The sequence below is a fragment of the Coenobita brevimanus genome, chromosome 103 (genome assembly GCF_032717465.1).
Source record: "Coenobita brevimanus isolate Jiangsu-jjx chromosome 103, ASM3271746v2, whole genome shotgun sequence".
Taxonomy (NCBI): domain Eukaryota; kingdom Metazoa; phylum Arthropoda; class Malacostraca; order Decapoda; family Coenobitidae; genus Coenobita; species Coenobita brevimanus.
The window spans coordinates 37,357,927-37,374,152 of record NC_137056.1 but is presented as its reverse complement, the minus strand read 5'-3'; the positions used below and the strand labels follow the sequence as shown (position 1 = coordinate 37,374,152).

The window sequence follows — 16,226 nt, the reverse complement described above, 5'->3', positions numbered from 1 at the left end:
CTTTGTACAGAGGAACAATTATACCTGATTTCCAGTCCTCTGCATATCATGGGTTATATACAGCATTCATTCTCTTTAGCATCATCTCATACAGTCATGCTCATCTTCACTGATACTGCATGGGACACACACCATCCACTCACTCGATGTAGTGCTGCTTTGGGTCTCTGCCCTTTCCTCTTATCCTTTCTTCCTCTTCTGTCTCTCTTTCCTTCATTCTTTCCTAGTCCTTCTGCCTATGGTTGACTTTACACACCCTTTTCTGTCTCTCTTTCCTTCACTCTTTCCTCTTCCTTCTGCCTATGGGTGACTCTACACTGATTAACAAGCCAAATGGTTTCCTGTACACCAGAAACCATTTACCATGCTGGGTGGAAACCACATGGCCGCATCCGCATGTGTGCTCGAACAAGTGCTGGCAACATGTATGTGACACAGTAACGAACAGGCTGCAAACATGTTCGGAACAGCAGCATCCAGATCATGTTGGGAACATCATGATGAAGTCTCAGTTGCCTCATATGGACACACTTATCCCATCACCTTTGCTGCCAGTGTTCGAAGCTGCACTGAAACATGTTTGCTTACATCTGTCCAAATACTGCTGCAAACATTTTCCCAAACGTGTTGCCAGCTGTGTTGCCAATACGTTTGAGCACACGTGTGGACGCAGCCTATAACAAATTATGGTGCCTGGTGATTTAATGGGTAATTAAGATGCTCCAGTCGGATTGAACCTGTGCAGGTTTATATCCAAGAGATGGTTAAGGTTTATTGCTCAGGTAATGCCACTCAGGGATGAGTGAGGCTGGTCACTCATCTTAAATGTCAGGACCAACTTGCCTAGCCCCAGGCTCCCATGCTCCTCATGGGGCAACATAGGATTGGATGATGGATGGATGAATGATAATATTTCAGACTGATGATTTCTTTTTTCCTCACAGACTAATCAGCATCACATATTGTTATAGAAAGACAAACAGCATTTCTCTAAATGCTTTTTCTTCACCAGAGTTGACGGAGTCCGAAAAGTTAGCATTTTCACGAGAGATCGAGGAGATTAGTGAAGGTGGCTTTGCTCAGCAAGCTTTCAAATCCAGTCGCAGTACCAAAGCTCAGAAGACCCAAGAAGATGGTGAGAATGGTGATTTTAACTTCGGAACGCAAGCAGAATTGACCTCTCGGGCTGGGAAGGTCATACCACTTAGTGATGACAGCCTCTTTAGCCCACATGTAAGTTACTTTACTGTATATACAGCAGACCCTCTATATATGGAGAACATGTATGTGATGAATCACTTACATGATGAAAAAGTTAGGATAATATTTACATACCTGTATATTATTTTTGCGCATACGAAGCCTCACTGGTCGACATATGATCACTATTTCTGCTTATTTGATCACCTGCACACAAGCTTAGTCATTTGTTTGTTCCAAGATGGCCCTTGAGCTCCTCACTATTGGGTGTTTTAGTGTCAGTGATGGAACAGTAGTGTGGTGTTGGAGTTCAAGCAGCAAGTGAAGTGCAGTGACGTGAATTAATCACCAGTTTAGGTGAGTTGGAAACTTGTTTATACTTGGTGGTAAGCAGCAAGGGAAGTGTTGTGAAGTGAAATACAGTACCTGCCAGTTTAGGTGAGTCGAAGACTTTGTTGGGTGAGTGACCCTTGGCCAATGACTTATCCCAATTGAATCCATCATACTTGACTCAGTATACAGTTAATTGTTATGCAGTGGATCCTCTTCAAATCCATCCTTATTGTAAAACAAGGGCAAACTGTTCATCATGCATCTTTGATTTTTAAGTAAGCAAGTTTTTTTTTTTTTTTTTTTTTTTTTTTTTTTTCACAACATAATATATATATATATCTATATATATATATATATATATATATCTATATATATATCTATCTATCTATCTATATATATATATTGTTACGGAACAGAGAAAGATAATGTACACTTTAAGTGAGAATACGAATAATCACTACTGTCCCGTAAAGTTCCAGGTTCAAAACAAAAGACTTAGGTAAAATTACTATCTATCTATCTATCTATAGCCCGACGCCCTAATCCCGCAAAGGGTGGCCGCAGACAAAACGCCTCCAAGTCACTCTGTCACCCACCATTTGACTCCCCTCCCCCAACTCACCCCCCTCCCTCATATACCTCTCAACTCCATCCCTCCACCTCATCCTCGGTCTACCCCTCCCTCTCCCTCCCTCCACCTCACCTACATACACCCTCTTAGTCAGTCTTTCATTCTCCATCCTCTCCACATGTCCAAACCACCTCAGTGTATTTCTCCTAATCTTTTCAACCACATCCACATCTACCCCACAACGTTCCTTCACTTCTTCATTCGTCAACCTGTCCCTCCATGTCACTCCACATGCTCCTCTCAAGTAACTCATTTCCACTGCTCTCACTCTTGACTTGTTCCCTTCTTGCAAGGTCCACGCCTCGCTTCCATACGTCAGGGTAGGGATCACAATACCATCATGCAGTGACTTCTTAACTTCCATACTCACCTCCCTATTTCTCATCACTGCTTTCAGTGTGCCAACAACCTTCCTTCCCTGCTGTACCCTTTCACGTACTTCATCCCCCAAAGTTCCATCCTTACTCATCACACTACCCAAGTACTTGAATGCACTCACATTCTCCATATCCTCACCATCCAACCTCACTGCACACTCTGTGACTTCATTCCTCTCAAACACCATAACTTTACTTTTGTTTACATTAACTTTCAGCTTCCTCCTCCTACACACTGTCCCAAATTCATTCACCAAACCTTGCAACTCCCATTCATCTTCACTCAACAATACTGTATCATCAGCAAACAGCAACACCGGAAGCTTCCAAATCTCACCCTCATTCATTAGGGCCACCCCCACATCCACTGCCCTACCTTGTACAAGTTAAAGTTTAATGCACAAACTAACAACAAAACATTCAGGACTCATAAGGATAATGTAATGGCAAAAAAACAGGTTAAATATATGGTTAACTGCAATAGCCTCTATTAACACGAAATTAGCAAGAGTAAATTTATCTAAGTCAGCCCTGATAAAATGAGATACCAGATAATACTCAGTGAATGCCAGATAAATTATTACAGATACAAACTATGATCAAAAATGACTGACATAAAACCCAACATTAATCAAAAACCTCACTAGGCCTAAGAATTAACCTTATGCTACACAGTACAAGAAAAAATGCAATAACACTTATACTCAAATTACACACAGCTGCTAGATGTTTGGAGATTTCTTGAGCACGCACAATAATAATAACTGTACAGGGGAGGACAGAGATGTGAACAAAATGAGGAGCAGATCTAAGTGGCAATAATGTAGAGACTGAGCTCATTATATAGGGGCCAGCAGAGCTTGATACAACTTGTAAGAAGGACGCGCAAATGAAGCCATGGGGACAGAGTTGACAATCCCGCTCTGAATAACAGAGAGAACGACTTACTCTACTATAACGGTAGAAGGGGGGGACTGAGGCTGAACACGCTCGTGATCAAACATGCAGCAACTGTACGTTAGAATTACACAAAGGATGATGAAATCATAGGCTATGTAACACCTCCCCACAAAGAAAAAAGAAATTTACAAAGGAAATTTCTTATTACTCTAAAACAATCTGTATATGGCATTACAGAACATGCAAAAGTCTTTCCTAATGTTACAAAACATGAGATCTCCCTAGCACGTTCAGTCATAGGTACTTGCCAGTATCCCTTTAACAAATCAAACTTACTTATGTACCTAACCTTTCCGATCTTGTCTATGCAATCTTCCACGCGAGGGAGAGGGTAAGTGTCTGTTTTGGTTATCTGATTAACACGTCTGTAGTCAATGCAAAGCCGCTGTGACCCACCTGGCTTAGGGACTAGAGTGACAGGAGAACTCCACTCGCTCTGACAGGGCTCAATCATCTTGTGGTCCAACAGGTAGCCAAGCTCCTTCTGGATGAGAGGAACTTTCACTGGGTTCACACGGTAAGGAGGCAATTTAATTGGCTTTGCGTCTCCAACATCGACATCATGCATCAACACAGTGGTTCTTCCTGGAGTAGCACGGAACACTTGCGGGTACTCCTGCAGTAATGCCGAAAACTCCTGCCCCTCCCCGGGAGGCAGATGAGAAAGCTCAGCCTGGAGATCACTCATGATATCAGGATTCTTCCCCAAACTATCACTCAGGCTCATACTGCATGGGAGAGCTTCTCTTGCAGACTCGGGTGGAACAGCTACAGTGCAGACTGGATTATTTTCGTCCCGCCTGTGATATAACTTTAGCATGTTGATGTGACATAGTTGCTTGCTCTTTCTACGATCTGGTGTGGCGATGACATAGTTGACATCACTGAGTTTCTTCTCCACGAAATAAGGGCCACTAAACTTGGCTTGAAGAGGTTGCCCATGAACTGGTAGCAGAATCAAAACCTGATCTCCTGGCTGAAAGTGGCGTAACCTGGACTTCTTATCATACCAAGTCTTCATCTTCTCCTGAGCAGCTCCTAAATTCTCTCTCGCCAGCTGTAAAGCAGTGGACAGCCGTTCTTTGAACTTCATCACATACTCCAGCAGGTTGACGTCATCTTCCTCCGACAGCCAGTATTCCTTGAGTAACTTAAGGGGTCCTCTTACTTCATGGCCAAACAGTAGTTCAAAAGGTGAGAAGCCCAGTGATTCATTTGGAGATTCTCTTGCGGCAAATACAACGAATGGAAGACCTTTATCCCAGTCTTTCTGATGTTCCAAACAGTATTTCTTGAGCATCGATTTGAGTGTTTGATGATATCTCTCCAACGCTCCTTGGGTCTGGGGATGGTAAGCTGAAGACGTGATCTGGGTGATGCCTAACTCTTTCAGAGACTGCTTGAAAACGTTTGACATGAAATTACTTCCCCGGTCTGACTGTACCTCCTTGGGCAGACCAAACTTTGTGAAGAACCCTAGCATTTCCTTAACCACGTTCTTTGCTGAGATGTTTCTAAGTGGAATGGCTTCGGGATAACGAGTAGCCATATCAATCATGGTCAACACATAAGAAAATCCTGAAGAAGTCTTAGGAAGAGGGCCCACAATATCCACCAACACACGGGTGAAAGGCGCCTCAAAAGGAGGAATAGGAACTAGAGGTGCAACCTTTTCGGTCTGATTACACTTCCCCACAACTTGACAGGTGTGACAAGACTTACAATACCAGGAAACATCCCTGAAGATACCTGGCCAGTAGAAGTGTTTCAAAATGCGTGCCACAGTCTTCCTCACTCCAAGGTGTCCTGCCAAACTGGAATCATGAACCACTCTAATGATATCCTGCCTACAAACACGAGGGATGACAACTTGATGTACAACTTCCCATTCACAGTCGGCTGATGCTGTTGGGGGTCTCCACTTCCTCATAAGTACTCCTGACTTTACATAATAACAAGTAGAAGCACCGGCTGACTCTTCTTCACTGTAAGCAGAGTTAGCTAGACCTTTCAACTCAGGGTCAGCAACCTGCAACTCAACCAACTCTTGACGAGACAAATTATCAACACTACGGGGTACTGCCTTATCTGGTGAGTGGTCCAAATTAGCAAGAAAAGTGTCAGCTAGGATAACATCATCATCATCATTATCCTCTAAATCACCAGTAACTTTAGACTTAGCCCTAGTGACAGCACATGCAGGGAACACATCAGGGACATCACAATCCTGGGATGCAGCCACTGGCTCACTAGACAACTGAGGAGCTGGACACACTTGACTTCCACCAATATCATTTCCAAGTAAGAAAGTTACACCTGACATTGGGAGTGTCTCAACCAACCCAACCATAACGGAACCATTAACAAAACCAGACTCTAAATTCACTCTGCACAGAGGGACAGAGAAGTAATTATTCCCTACACCTTGTAAGATTACAGTTTCATCAGAGGAATTAACATTAGAGCCTAGAACACTGGTCAGCATAAGGGATTGGCAAGCACCTGTGTCACGATATATTTTAACTGATTTCCTGTCATTACTGTCCAGAGGACTGACAAAACCATCAGACAGGAAATTAGCACATGAACTCTTGAGAGTGTCACCCACGTTACTGCTCAAAAGAGGAGCTCCATCATGAGAATTTAAGTTACCCCCTCAAAGCAGGTTCAGTTAACTCAGTTAAAGAATTCTGGGAACTCTCAAGAGTGGACACTAGACCAATTGACTGAATATTTAAAGACTCCTTTTTGTTCACATCACGCTGTCTCCTGAAACATCTCTCCGTAGTATGACCAAGCTTACTACAATAAGTACATTTACTTTTCTGAAATCTAGAGGTGAAGCTGGTATTTACTTCCTGAGAAACATCATCCTTATTCTCTTTCCTGTTACCTGTACTCTGAGTAGAGGCAACGTACTTACTCTCAGCTTTCCCTTTTTCTTTAGAATATCTCTTGTGAGTGAGAACATATTCATCAGCTAAAACAGCAGCATCAGACAAATTTCTATTCTTCTCTCATCAAGATATAGGCTTACATCTTTATAAATACACCTTTTGAAGTCCTCCAGCAAAATCATCTGCTTAAATTTGTCAAAATCAGAATCCACATTCTTAGAATTTAACCACTGCTCTAACAGATCTTCTTTGATTTTTGCATACTCAACATGGGATTGCTTATCTTGCTTGTAAGTTGTCCTAAATTTTACTCTATAGGCTTCAGGAACAAGCTCATAGGCCTTAAGAATCAAGCTCTTAACTACATCATAATTATCAGATTGATCCTGAGGCAAAGATGCATAAGTTACTTGAGCTTTACCGGTGAGAACAGTTTGAAGGAGTACTGGCCAATACTTTTTGGGCCAATTAAAACCTGTAGCTACCCTCTCAAACAACTGAAAATACTTTGTTAAATCAGATTCATTAAAAGGAGGGACAAGTTTAACATTTTTAGCCACATCAAAATCATCAGAGCTAGATGATCCAGTTCCACCTTGTTTCATGCGATACTCATGGTCTGCCTGAATCCTAGCAATTTCAACTTGTGCCTCAGCCTCCTTAGCTTTTGCCTGAAACTCAGCCTCCTTAGCTTTTGCCTCCTGCAGGGCTAGCTGTAACTTAGCTAATTCAATCTGCGTTTGCTCATTTGGAGGAGTTACATTAAACAAGCTTTCATTAATCATGTCGACAATTTGATCTTTAGAATGATGAGAGCGAACAACAATTCCCATTTGTTGAGCAACAAGCTTAAGTTCATTCTTTGTTCTGTTTTCTACATCACACACTGTTTGCACATTTGACAAAAAATCTTTGGCTTCATCAAGTGTAGTAATAGTAGACATAATTAATAAGTAACAGTCACAAAATATCAAGCAATATCCTTATGATAATATCCTGAATATCCTGATAAGAGGTCGCCAAATTTATGTTACGGAACAGAGAAAGATAATGTACACTTTAAGTGAGAATACGAATAATCACTACTGTCCCGTAAAGTTCCAGGTTCAAAACAAAAGAGTTAGGTAAAATTACAAGTTAAAGTTTAATGCACAAACTAACAACAAAACATTCAGGACTCATAAGGATAATGTAATGGCAAAAAAACAGGTTAAATATATGGTTAACTGCAATAGCCTCTATTAACACGAAATTAGCAAGAGTAAATTTATCTAAGTCAGCCCTGATAAAATGAGATACCAGATAATACTCAGTGAATGCCAGATAAATTTACAGATACAAACTATGATCAAAAATGACTGACATAAAACCCAACATTAATCAAAAACCTCACTAGGCCTAAGAATTAACCTTATGCTACACAGTACAAGAAAAAATGCAATAACACTTATACTCAAATTACACACAGCTGCTAGATGTTTGGAGATTTCTTGAGCACTCACAATAATAATAACTGTACAGGGGAGGACAGAGATGTGAACAAAATGAGGAGCAGATCTAAGTGGCAATAATGTAGAGACTGAGCTCATTATATAGGGGCCAGCAGAGCTTGATACAACTTGTAAGAAGGACGCGCAAATGAAGCCATGGGGACAAAGAGTTGACAATCCCGCTCTGAATAACAGAGAGAACGACTTACTCTACTATAACGGTAGAAGGGGGGGACTGAGGCAGAACACGCTCGTGATCAAACATGCAGCAACTGTACGTTAGAATTACACAAAGGATGATGAAATCATAGGCTATGTAACAATATATATATGCCACTCAGGGATGAATGACATTGGTCACTCTCATCTTAAATGTCAGGACCAACTTGCCTAGCGCTGGGCTCCAACTCTCCCCTTGGGGCATATATATATATATATATATATATATATATGAGACGCTCCGAGCCAGAGGAGCAACCGTGCATTTTTCTTATTTTCGGTAATTAGTTGTTAAACTTTGACATGGCAAAGTATACAATGGTAAAATTATACTTATATGCATTTTATTGTTTAGCTTGAAAGTGCTAGCCAAGACAGTTTAAATGGTGGTAAATATGACATGTTTAAAGTATATTACAGTTTGGTAATTAGATGTCAAAGCAAATAAGGAAAATGCACGGTCACCCCTCTAGCTCGGAGCATCTCATATATATATATATATATATATATATATATATATATATATATATATATATACAGTGCACCTCCACACAATGTGATCTCACGTGGTGCGAATCACTACAATGCGAGGTCAACCCAGAAAATGCTTATTTTTATCGAATGCGAGATCCATGAATCAAACTTCCCAACATGTGAATCAGCTGTAAGATTCCAGGGCAAAAATGGACTTCCCTTCATTACTACGAGTGTTGGGCTGGACAATGCGAGTCAGTCACATGAAGGCAGGTGGCTGGCAACAAGCCAGAATCAAAATGGTGGGCAGCTGGCCAGCTGTCTGCATGCCATCTACAGACATTCCTGGGTAAACAGACACTTCTCCTCCATATTGCCGCGAGAGCACATGCTGTACCTTGCATCCTGTGGTCTGTTTTTAGCATCATAGCAGTATCCACCTGCTAATCATGGTCTCAGCTGTTGACTTTGAAGGCTTTATGGCACCTCCAGGAGACCTCAGCAGTGACAGTGAGAGTGTCAATGGGGCACCCTGCCCCTCTGTGCAAGAGTAGACGCCTTGAGCCTCGAATACCCACCCCCCTTCCTTCTTAACAAGCCCAGAAGTCACTTAAATAAAGGTACATGGTATTCTATTGTTTTATTTGTTGGTCCAACCTGAAGTACTATTAGACAAATATTTGCGGGTAGAGTAGGCTCGAAGGGGACCCAAAGCCCAAACCCTGGGTGGGCTGTCCACCATATACCATTTTTCCCATAAGTTCTTTGGTTCACGCAATGCAAAATCGTAGAATGCGAGGATTTCTGCGGCCCATAAACTCGCATTGTATAAGGGTGCACTGTATATATATGTAGATATATATCTATATCTATATCTATCTATCTATATATATATATATATATATATATATATATATATATATATATATGTATATATATATATATATATATATATATATATATATATATATACTGTATATATATATATATATATATCTATGTATGTATATATGTACAGTATATTGTTATAGGTGGGGGTGCTCACCATCCACTTACTCGATGTAGTGCTGCCCTCGGGTGTCTGCTCTTTCCTCTCTTCCTTTCTCTTTTCCTTCCTTCCTCTTGTCTTTTTTTCCTTCATTTTTTCCTCTTGCTTCTGTCTATGGGTGCCACAGCCTGTCTCACTTCTTCAGTCCACCACTCTGTTCTTTGCATCCCCCTCTGTCTTCTCTTCCTCCCACACACCACATCACATGCTGCACATATTTCTTCAGTAAATATCCTGCACACACCTTCCACGTCCCCCATCTGCTCCAATTCATAATTGCCCAATCGTTCTTCCACTTCTCTCTTATACTCTGCCTTTTTCTCATCCTCTTGTAACCTTTCCACTCTCCTTGCAACTACTCCTTCCTCTCATCTTTCCCTTCTTCTATTCCTCCATCTTACTTGTATCCTAATTCTGGCCACCACCAAGTAGTGGTCAGAAAGTCCACTCCCCCAACCTGTATAAGCTCTTGCATCCATTACACATCTTCGCATCCTTTCATCCACACACACATAATCAGTCATTGCCTTCCTTTCATTCAGTTCACCACCCACCCTTCTCATCACTCGCCATGTATACCTGTGGATCATTTTATGCCTGAAGAGGGTATTGGTTATCACCAACCCCCTCCCAGCACAAATGTCCACTAATGCACTGCCATTCTCATCTGTCACAGTAGGCACACCTCACTCACCAACTATTCCATCCACCTTCACATTCCCTACTTTACCATTCATATCACCGATCAAAAACACTCTCTCATTCCTTCCAAACTTTTCTATGCACACTTCCACATTTGTCCAGAACTCTTCTCTCACTCTGCTAGCACGATCTTTCGTTGGCGCATACACGCACACAATCGCCTACATTTGTATTCCAACTTTCAACTTTACCCACACAATCCTTGACCCAACTGATCCATACTGTCTTATGCTTCTCTTCCATCTTTTACTCACAACTATACAAACTCCTTCCTTTGCCCTCTCATTCTCACCTACTCCTGCACATATACCCCATCCATACTCCCAGTCTCTCACACTTTCTCCTCTCCATTTTGTTTCAGTCATTCCACATACTTCCACTTTTGCACCCTTAAGCACCTGGACAATCTCTCTCTCTTTCACCTCACCATTCGCTCCTCTTACATTCCACGTAGCCATTACCAAGTCCTTTGTCCGGTCCTGGGTCGTCATCGTTTGGTCAGTCCTTGTCCGAGGCTTCTTGTTTGTTTTTTTTAGTTAGTTGTTTTCCGGGGAGGGGCACTAACCCTCCGCCAACCCTTTTAGTCGCCTTTTACGACAAGCAGGGATACTGGGGGAGTATTCTTGAAACAAAACCCTACCCCTAGGGGGTTGGCATTTGTAGCACTAAAAGACCTATATTTTATAAGTTCCCTGGTACCCTTATCTCCATATGAGCAATTTTTGACATTGGCCCTTCTTACACTCAGCCCTAGAATTCTATACTGACAATTATTTGTTGACAGTTATTTACTGACTGGAAAATGGAAACCAAACCTGACCACAGGGCATTTATTTGATGTTCAGGCTCTAGAAAACTAGGTGGTGGTTTATTTTTCTGTGCTGCATATCTCAAGATCTATCTTTTTCTCTTTGATAGCCAGAAGAAGAGAAGGGAGCAGATATGTGCTCAGGTGACAGACAGAAAGAATCCTACTCATCACTTGGGCACAAGAAAAATATCTTTTGCAGGTTGAGGCTGAGACTGAATATTAAGAGTCTATAGATACAAAGTTTGTCATGGTTTACACGGTTGGCCAGGTCATTCCTTGCTTTTTGTTCTTGGTCCTTGTGTTCTCTCTGGAAATTATTTAACCTTCCCACCTCCCTCGCCCCCCAGTTAAGAATTGCAGTTCTGAACTGACGGGATTTGTTAAGTTACTGTTGATATCATGAGGACAGAAGCAGATCATGAATCTCCTATGGGGATATGGTCTTATGGTGTATTAAACTGAGGCATAACATGATATATTTGTGCATTTTTCAGATTTTTTTAGGTGTCCAAATTTGTCCCAGATATAGGGTAATTTCTGATGGCCATGGGGTGGCTTTAGATATTTCATTATTGTAGCCACTAACATATCACTCCATCAAGCCTGTCTAGACATGTATGGAGTGACTTTGGATAAATGTGGTTTTAAAACAAGTTCATTTGCTGAACACACATTCATGTATTGCTAGCATAACTCATTTGGCAAGAATATCAGAAGAGAATGTTCCTCTACAATAATTAGAAGTACAGGATAATAATCCACTGGTCAGTTCAGACAACTTTAAGTACCATTACATCCGTTCTTATGAGTCATCCTAGTCATATTCTGACTCAGGTGGTGAGATCTAGGTCCATTTCACTTTAGGTGCACTCAGATCATCCCTAGTCCAGCATGGTCAGTCCTTAAGGTCAGTTCAGAGCTGTTCAAGTCCAGTTAGGTTCATTCAGGCCATAGGAATGTTCATTCAGTCCAGTAAGCCCCATTCAAGTCAGTTTGGTCCATTTAGGTCTTTCATGTATCTTGAGGCTCTGGAATCCAGCTTGGGGTATGTTTTGAAGGAGCAGATGAGCGATTGACTGCCGAGGAGGGTCATTATGTCTTATGGGGCATTATAATAGGAGACAAAAGGTATTACAACCTCACCTTATTTGAGTCTGGGTTGATTCCTTCCATCATCACTTTAGCCCGAGTGATTCCTCAAGTGATGTGATGCTGCTTCCTAGGGTACTTCCAAAACTCACTCACTATGAGTGAATTATTATTATTAATATTTAGTGGTAGGTGGGGGCGCTCACCATCCACTCACTCGACGTAGTGCTGCTCTCGGGTGTCTGTCCTTTCCTTTCCTTTCCTCCTTCCTTCTTTCTTTCCTTCCTCTTCTGTCATTCTTTACTTCGTTCTTTTCTCGTCCTTGTGCCTATGGGTGATTTTACACTCCCTTTTCTATCTATCTTTCCTTCATTCTTACTTCTTCCTTCTGCCTACGGGTGACTCTACACTGAATGACAAGCCAAATGGTTTCCTGTACTCCAGGAAACTGACTTTCTGACCACCACCAAGTGGTGGTCAGAAAGTCCACTCCCCCAGGCTCTATATGAGGCCCCTAATAACATAACCGCCACTGCAAGCGAAACTGAGAAGTATACCACAATGTAGCCCAAACCTTCTTTGATCTGGAAAGCAACCACGAGGTACAGAAAGCAACTGGCATTAGGGTCCAAATTCCCCTTCTGTAACATGGTCTCACTGACCGCTTCACCTCACTGCATCGACAAGCCTTCATGCTGGTCACAGAATGTGCCAAGTGCCTCCCAGCAACGTGTTGTCTGGTGTTGCCAGATACTAGCATTTCTTTATGCTCACAGTCATGCATTTTTTTTTTTATAGCATTATTAAATATTGTACCATTCATTTAACATAATGGAATATTTTAGCATACACTTGCATGATTTTAAGGGTAAGTTAGCCATAATGTACAGAAAATGGGAAAAGCAGAGAGTTCAGCAAGACATTGGCAACTGTGATCTGGGAATCTGTCGTGACATGACGCAGTTTTTTGTTTACCAGCCGGCCTAGAACACTGCCTGGATTAACCGGCTATTTTCAGAGCTGTTTTATTGTTTGTTTCATTGTCTCAAGAACATGAGTGACTCTAGTAGTTAGCAAAAAGCTGCTGGTCCTTCTCATAGCAGGAAAAGAGCTTACCATTATTCTATCTATCTATCTATAGCCCGACGCCCTAATCCCGCAAAGGGTGGCCGCAGACAAAACCCCTCCAAGTCGCTCTGTCACCCACCATTTGACTACCCTGCCCCCAACTCACCCCCCCCCTCCCTCATATACCTCTCAACTCCATCCCTCCACCTCATCCTCGGTCTACCCCTCCCTCTCCCTCCCTCCACCTCACCTACATACACCCTCTTAGTCAGTCTTTCATTCTTCATTCTCTCCACATGTCCAAACCACCTCAGTGTATTTCTCCTAATCTTCTCATCCACATCCACATCTACCCCACAATGTTCCTTCACTTCTTCATTATTCTCAAATGGCTAAAATGAAAGATTTCTTTTTTTAAAATGGTTTTTAGTTTCTGAAAATAGTATTACATACAATCTGTTTTGCTATTGTAAACATTTCCTATTGATATCTTTGGTTGGTTTGATTGTTAAAAATGCCAACTGAGAGTACGTTTTGTCTCTCAATAACCACACTGGAGAAAAACGCAGCTATTGTTGTACCTTTCAGAATGCTACTAATTTCTCTTATACCAAGATTAGCATGACATGAAAGTACGAACTTCAAGCTAAAAAAAAAAAAAAAAAAAAAAAAAAAAAAAAAGGCACTAAAAAATATTCACTATTTCCAGAGTTATGGCATTTTGAAAGTTACACAACTTTAACTGCTTTTTTCTCCGTTTTCAACATGTGGCGTTTGGTACACTATGTTATGAGGGGTCTCATATACTCATGCATCCATTACATACCTTCGCATCCTTTCACCCACACACACATAATCAGTCATTGCCTTCCTTTCATTCAGTTCGTTATCCACCCTTCTCATCACTCGCCATGTATACCTGTGGATCATTTTGTATCTGTCCACTAAAGCACTGCCATTCTCATCTATCTCAGCAGGCACACCCCACTCACCAACTACTCCATCCATATGTATAGTGTATACTTTCAGTATACATTATACATATTATGAAAACTGCTGAACAGCCCAAATTTTGATTTGCAATAGTGAAGAAGATTTGGCTGTAAAACATACAGAGTACACAACTTGAATAATAGGCTGTTGTGATGGACACTTGTTATAAGAAGAGCCTACACTACTGTATAATCTTTCCAGTAAAGAGAGCTAGTATGAAGTTGTATAACACAGCCCATATATAGTACAAGTCCCATTATTCGGCATCTATGGGACCAGGATGATGCCGAGAAATTAGATTTGCTGAATAATCAAAAACCTACCCACTCAGTACCTAAAATATATTGGTGAACACTTATCACCACTTATGGTACGGTATTACAACTGTGTTTGGAGAGAGTACTGTATACTGTACAATACTGCAATCAATATAGTACTATACCTGAATCTGAAATATATATATATATATTAGTGAACATATACAAGGGTAATGACACAGTAGGCCTGCCAGTCAGATAACACTTCCTGGATGGCCGAAATGATACGGAATATTACCTACCAGCTCAGTACATCACTTGTATTGGCGAACTCATCACTACTTATATTATTACAAATATGTTTGGAGTGAGTACTGTATACAGTACTTTTTCCAAACAAAATAAAATAGTCGGAAAATTGCAGAAAATAAAGTAAAGGGATCTGAATTGGTAAGGTCTTTCTGATGGAAGTTATAACTTACATTTAGCACTCACTCTTTTGTTCGTTTTTTCTTTTTTACATGTGAAAGGAGAGTACTGATGGAAATAGTAATGTATTCCATGAACCCCTTAATAACTTCTGACATTGAACAACCCTTTAAAGTACCGATGTCGAGTTAGTGAGCTATGGAAAAACTGTGAACAATTATGGGAATGGAACGAAGGTCACTGGTATGTTTACACGACTCTATGCTACGATTCCAAGCAGTCAGGGGGTCAGTTAATCTCAGATGTTTTCGCCAGTTTGGTAAATGCACCATAACTTTATCAATTCTCCAGTCAATCATAGCGAATCATAGCATGGGTTTAGGGAGCTAAATAACACATTTCTAGGTGCGCCAGACGATTATCTTCACATCTTATAAGAAAATGGAAGAAATTAAATCCCTTTCTGAGTACGTAAAGTTCTTCCATTTTTCTGAAATCAATTTATTTTTCTTAAAGATGGGAAGATAATCGTCTGGCTCACCTAGCAATGTGTTATTTAGCTTCCTAAACCCATGCTATGATTCGCTATGAGTCACGGAAAGATTGATAAAGTTACGGTGTATTTACCAAATGGGCGAAAACATCTGAGATTAACCGACCGCCTAACTGCTTGGAATCGTAGCGTAGTCATGTAAACATACCACTGACCTTCGTTCCCTCCCCATAATTGTTCAGTTTTCTTTATAGCTCACACTAACTTAACATCACTGACATCGGTACTGTAAAAGGTTGTTCAGTGCCGGAGGTTATTAAAGGATTAATGGGATATATTACTGTTTGCATCAATGCTCTCTCTTTCACATTAAGCACAAAAACAAACAAAGAATGAGCACTAAATGTACGTTTAACTTTCATCAGAGAGACCTTAGCAATTCATATTCCTCCAGTTTATTTTTAAGTATTTTTCTGACTTTAGGTTAGGTTAGGTTTGGTTAAATTATAAGGTACAGTTAAACTCGGTTAGGTTAGTTTCAGTTAAACAGGACAGTCCCTTCCACCATTATGCTGAGGAATAAAAATACTAGAGCTGTCACAGCCGTACAGCTAAAAACAACGGGGAAACTGATTTAACAAGCAACATTTATTTATGGGTAATGCATTACAGTGTCAGTGGTTCATGGGCTACTCAATTACCGGTATCATTTTCAGGAAGGCATCAAGAATTTCAAGAATTAGCGTGGGGGCTTG

At 41.0% G+C, this 16,226-nt stretch overlaps 1 protein-coding gene across 1 annotated transcript in view; it reads left to right on the top strand.

The window, feature by feature from the left end:
* Positions 1 to 16,226, top strand: part of LOC145415680 (uncharacterized) — an 80,106-nt gene that overhangs the window by 59,184 nt on the left and 4,696 nt on the right. Inside the window, exon 5 of the mRNA XM_080284895.1 lies at positions 1,013 to 1,233. Coding sequence (XP_080141021.1) covers positions 1,013 to 1,233 — 221 coding nt within the window. The remainder of the gene's footprint in view (positions 1 to 1,012; positions 1,234 to 16,226) is intronic.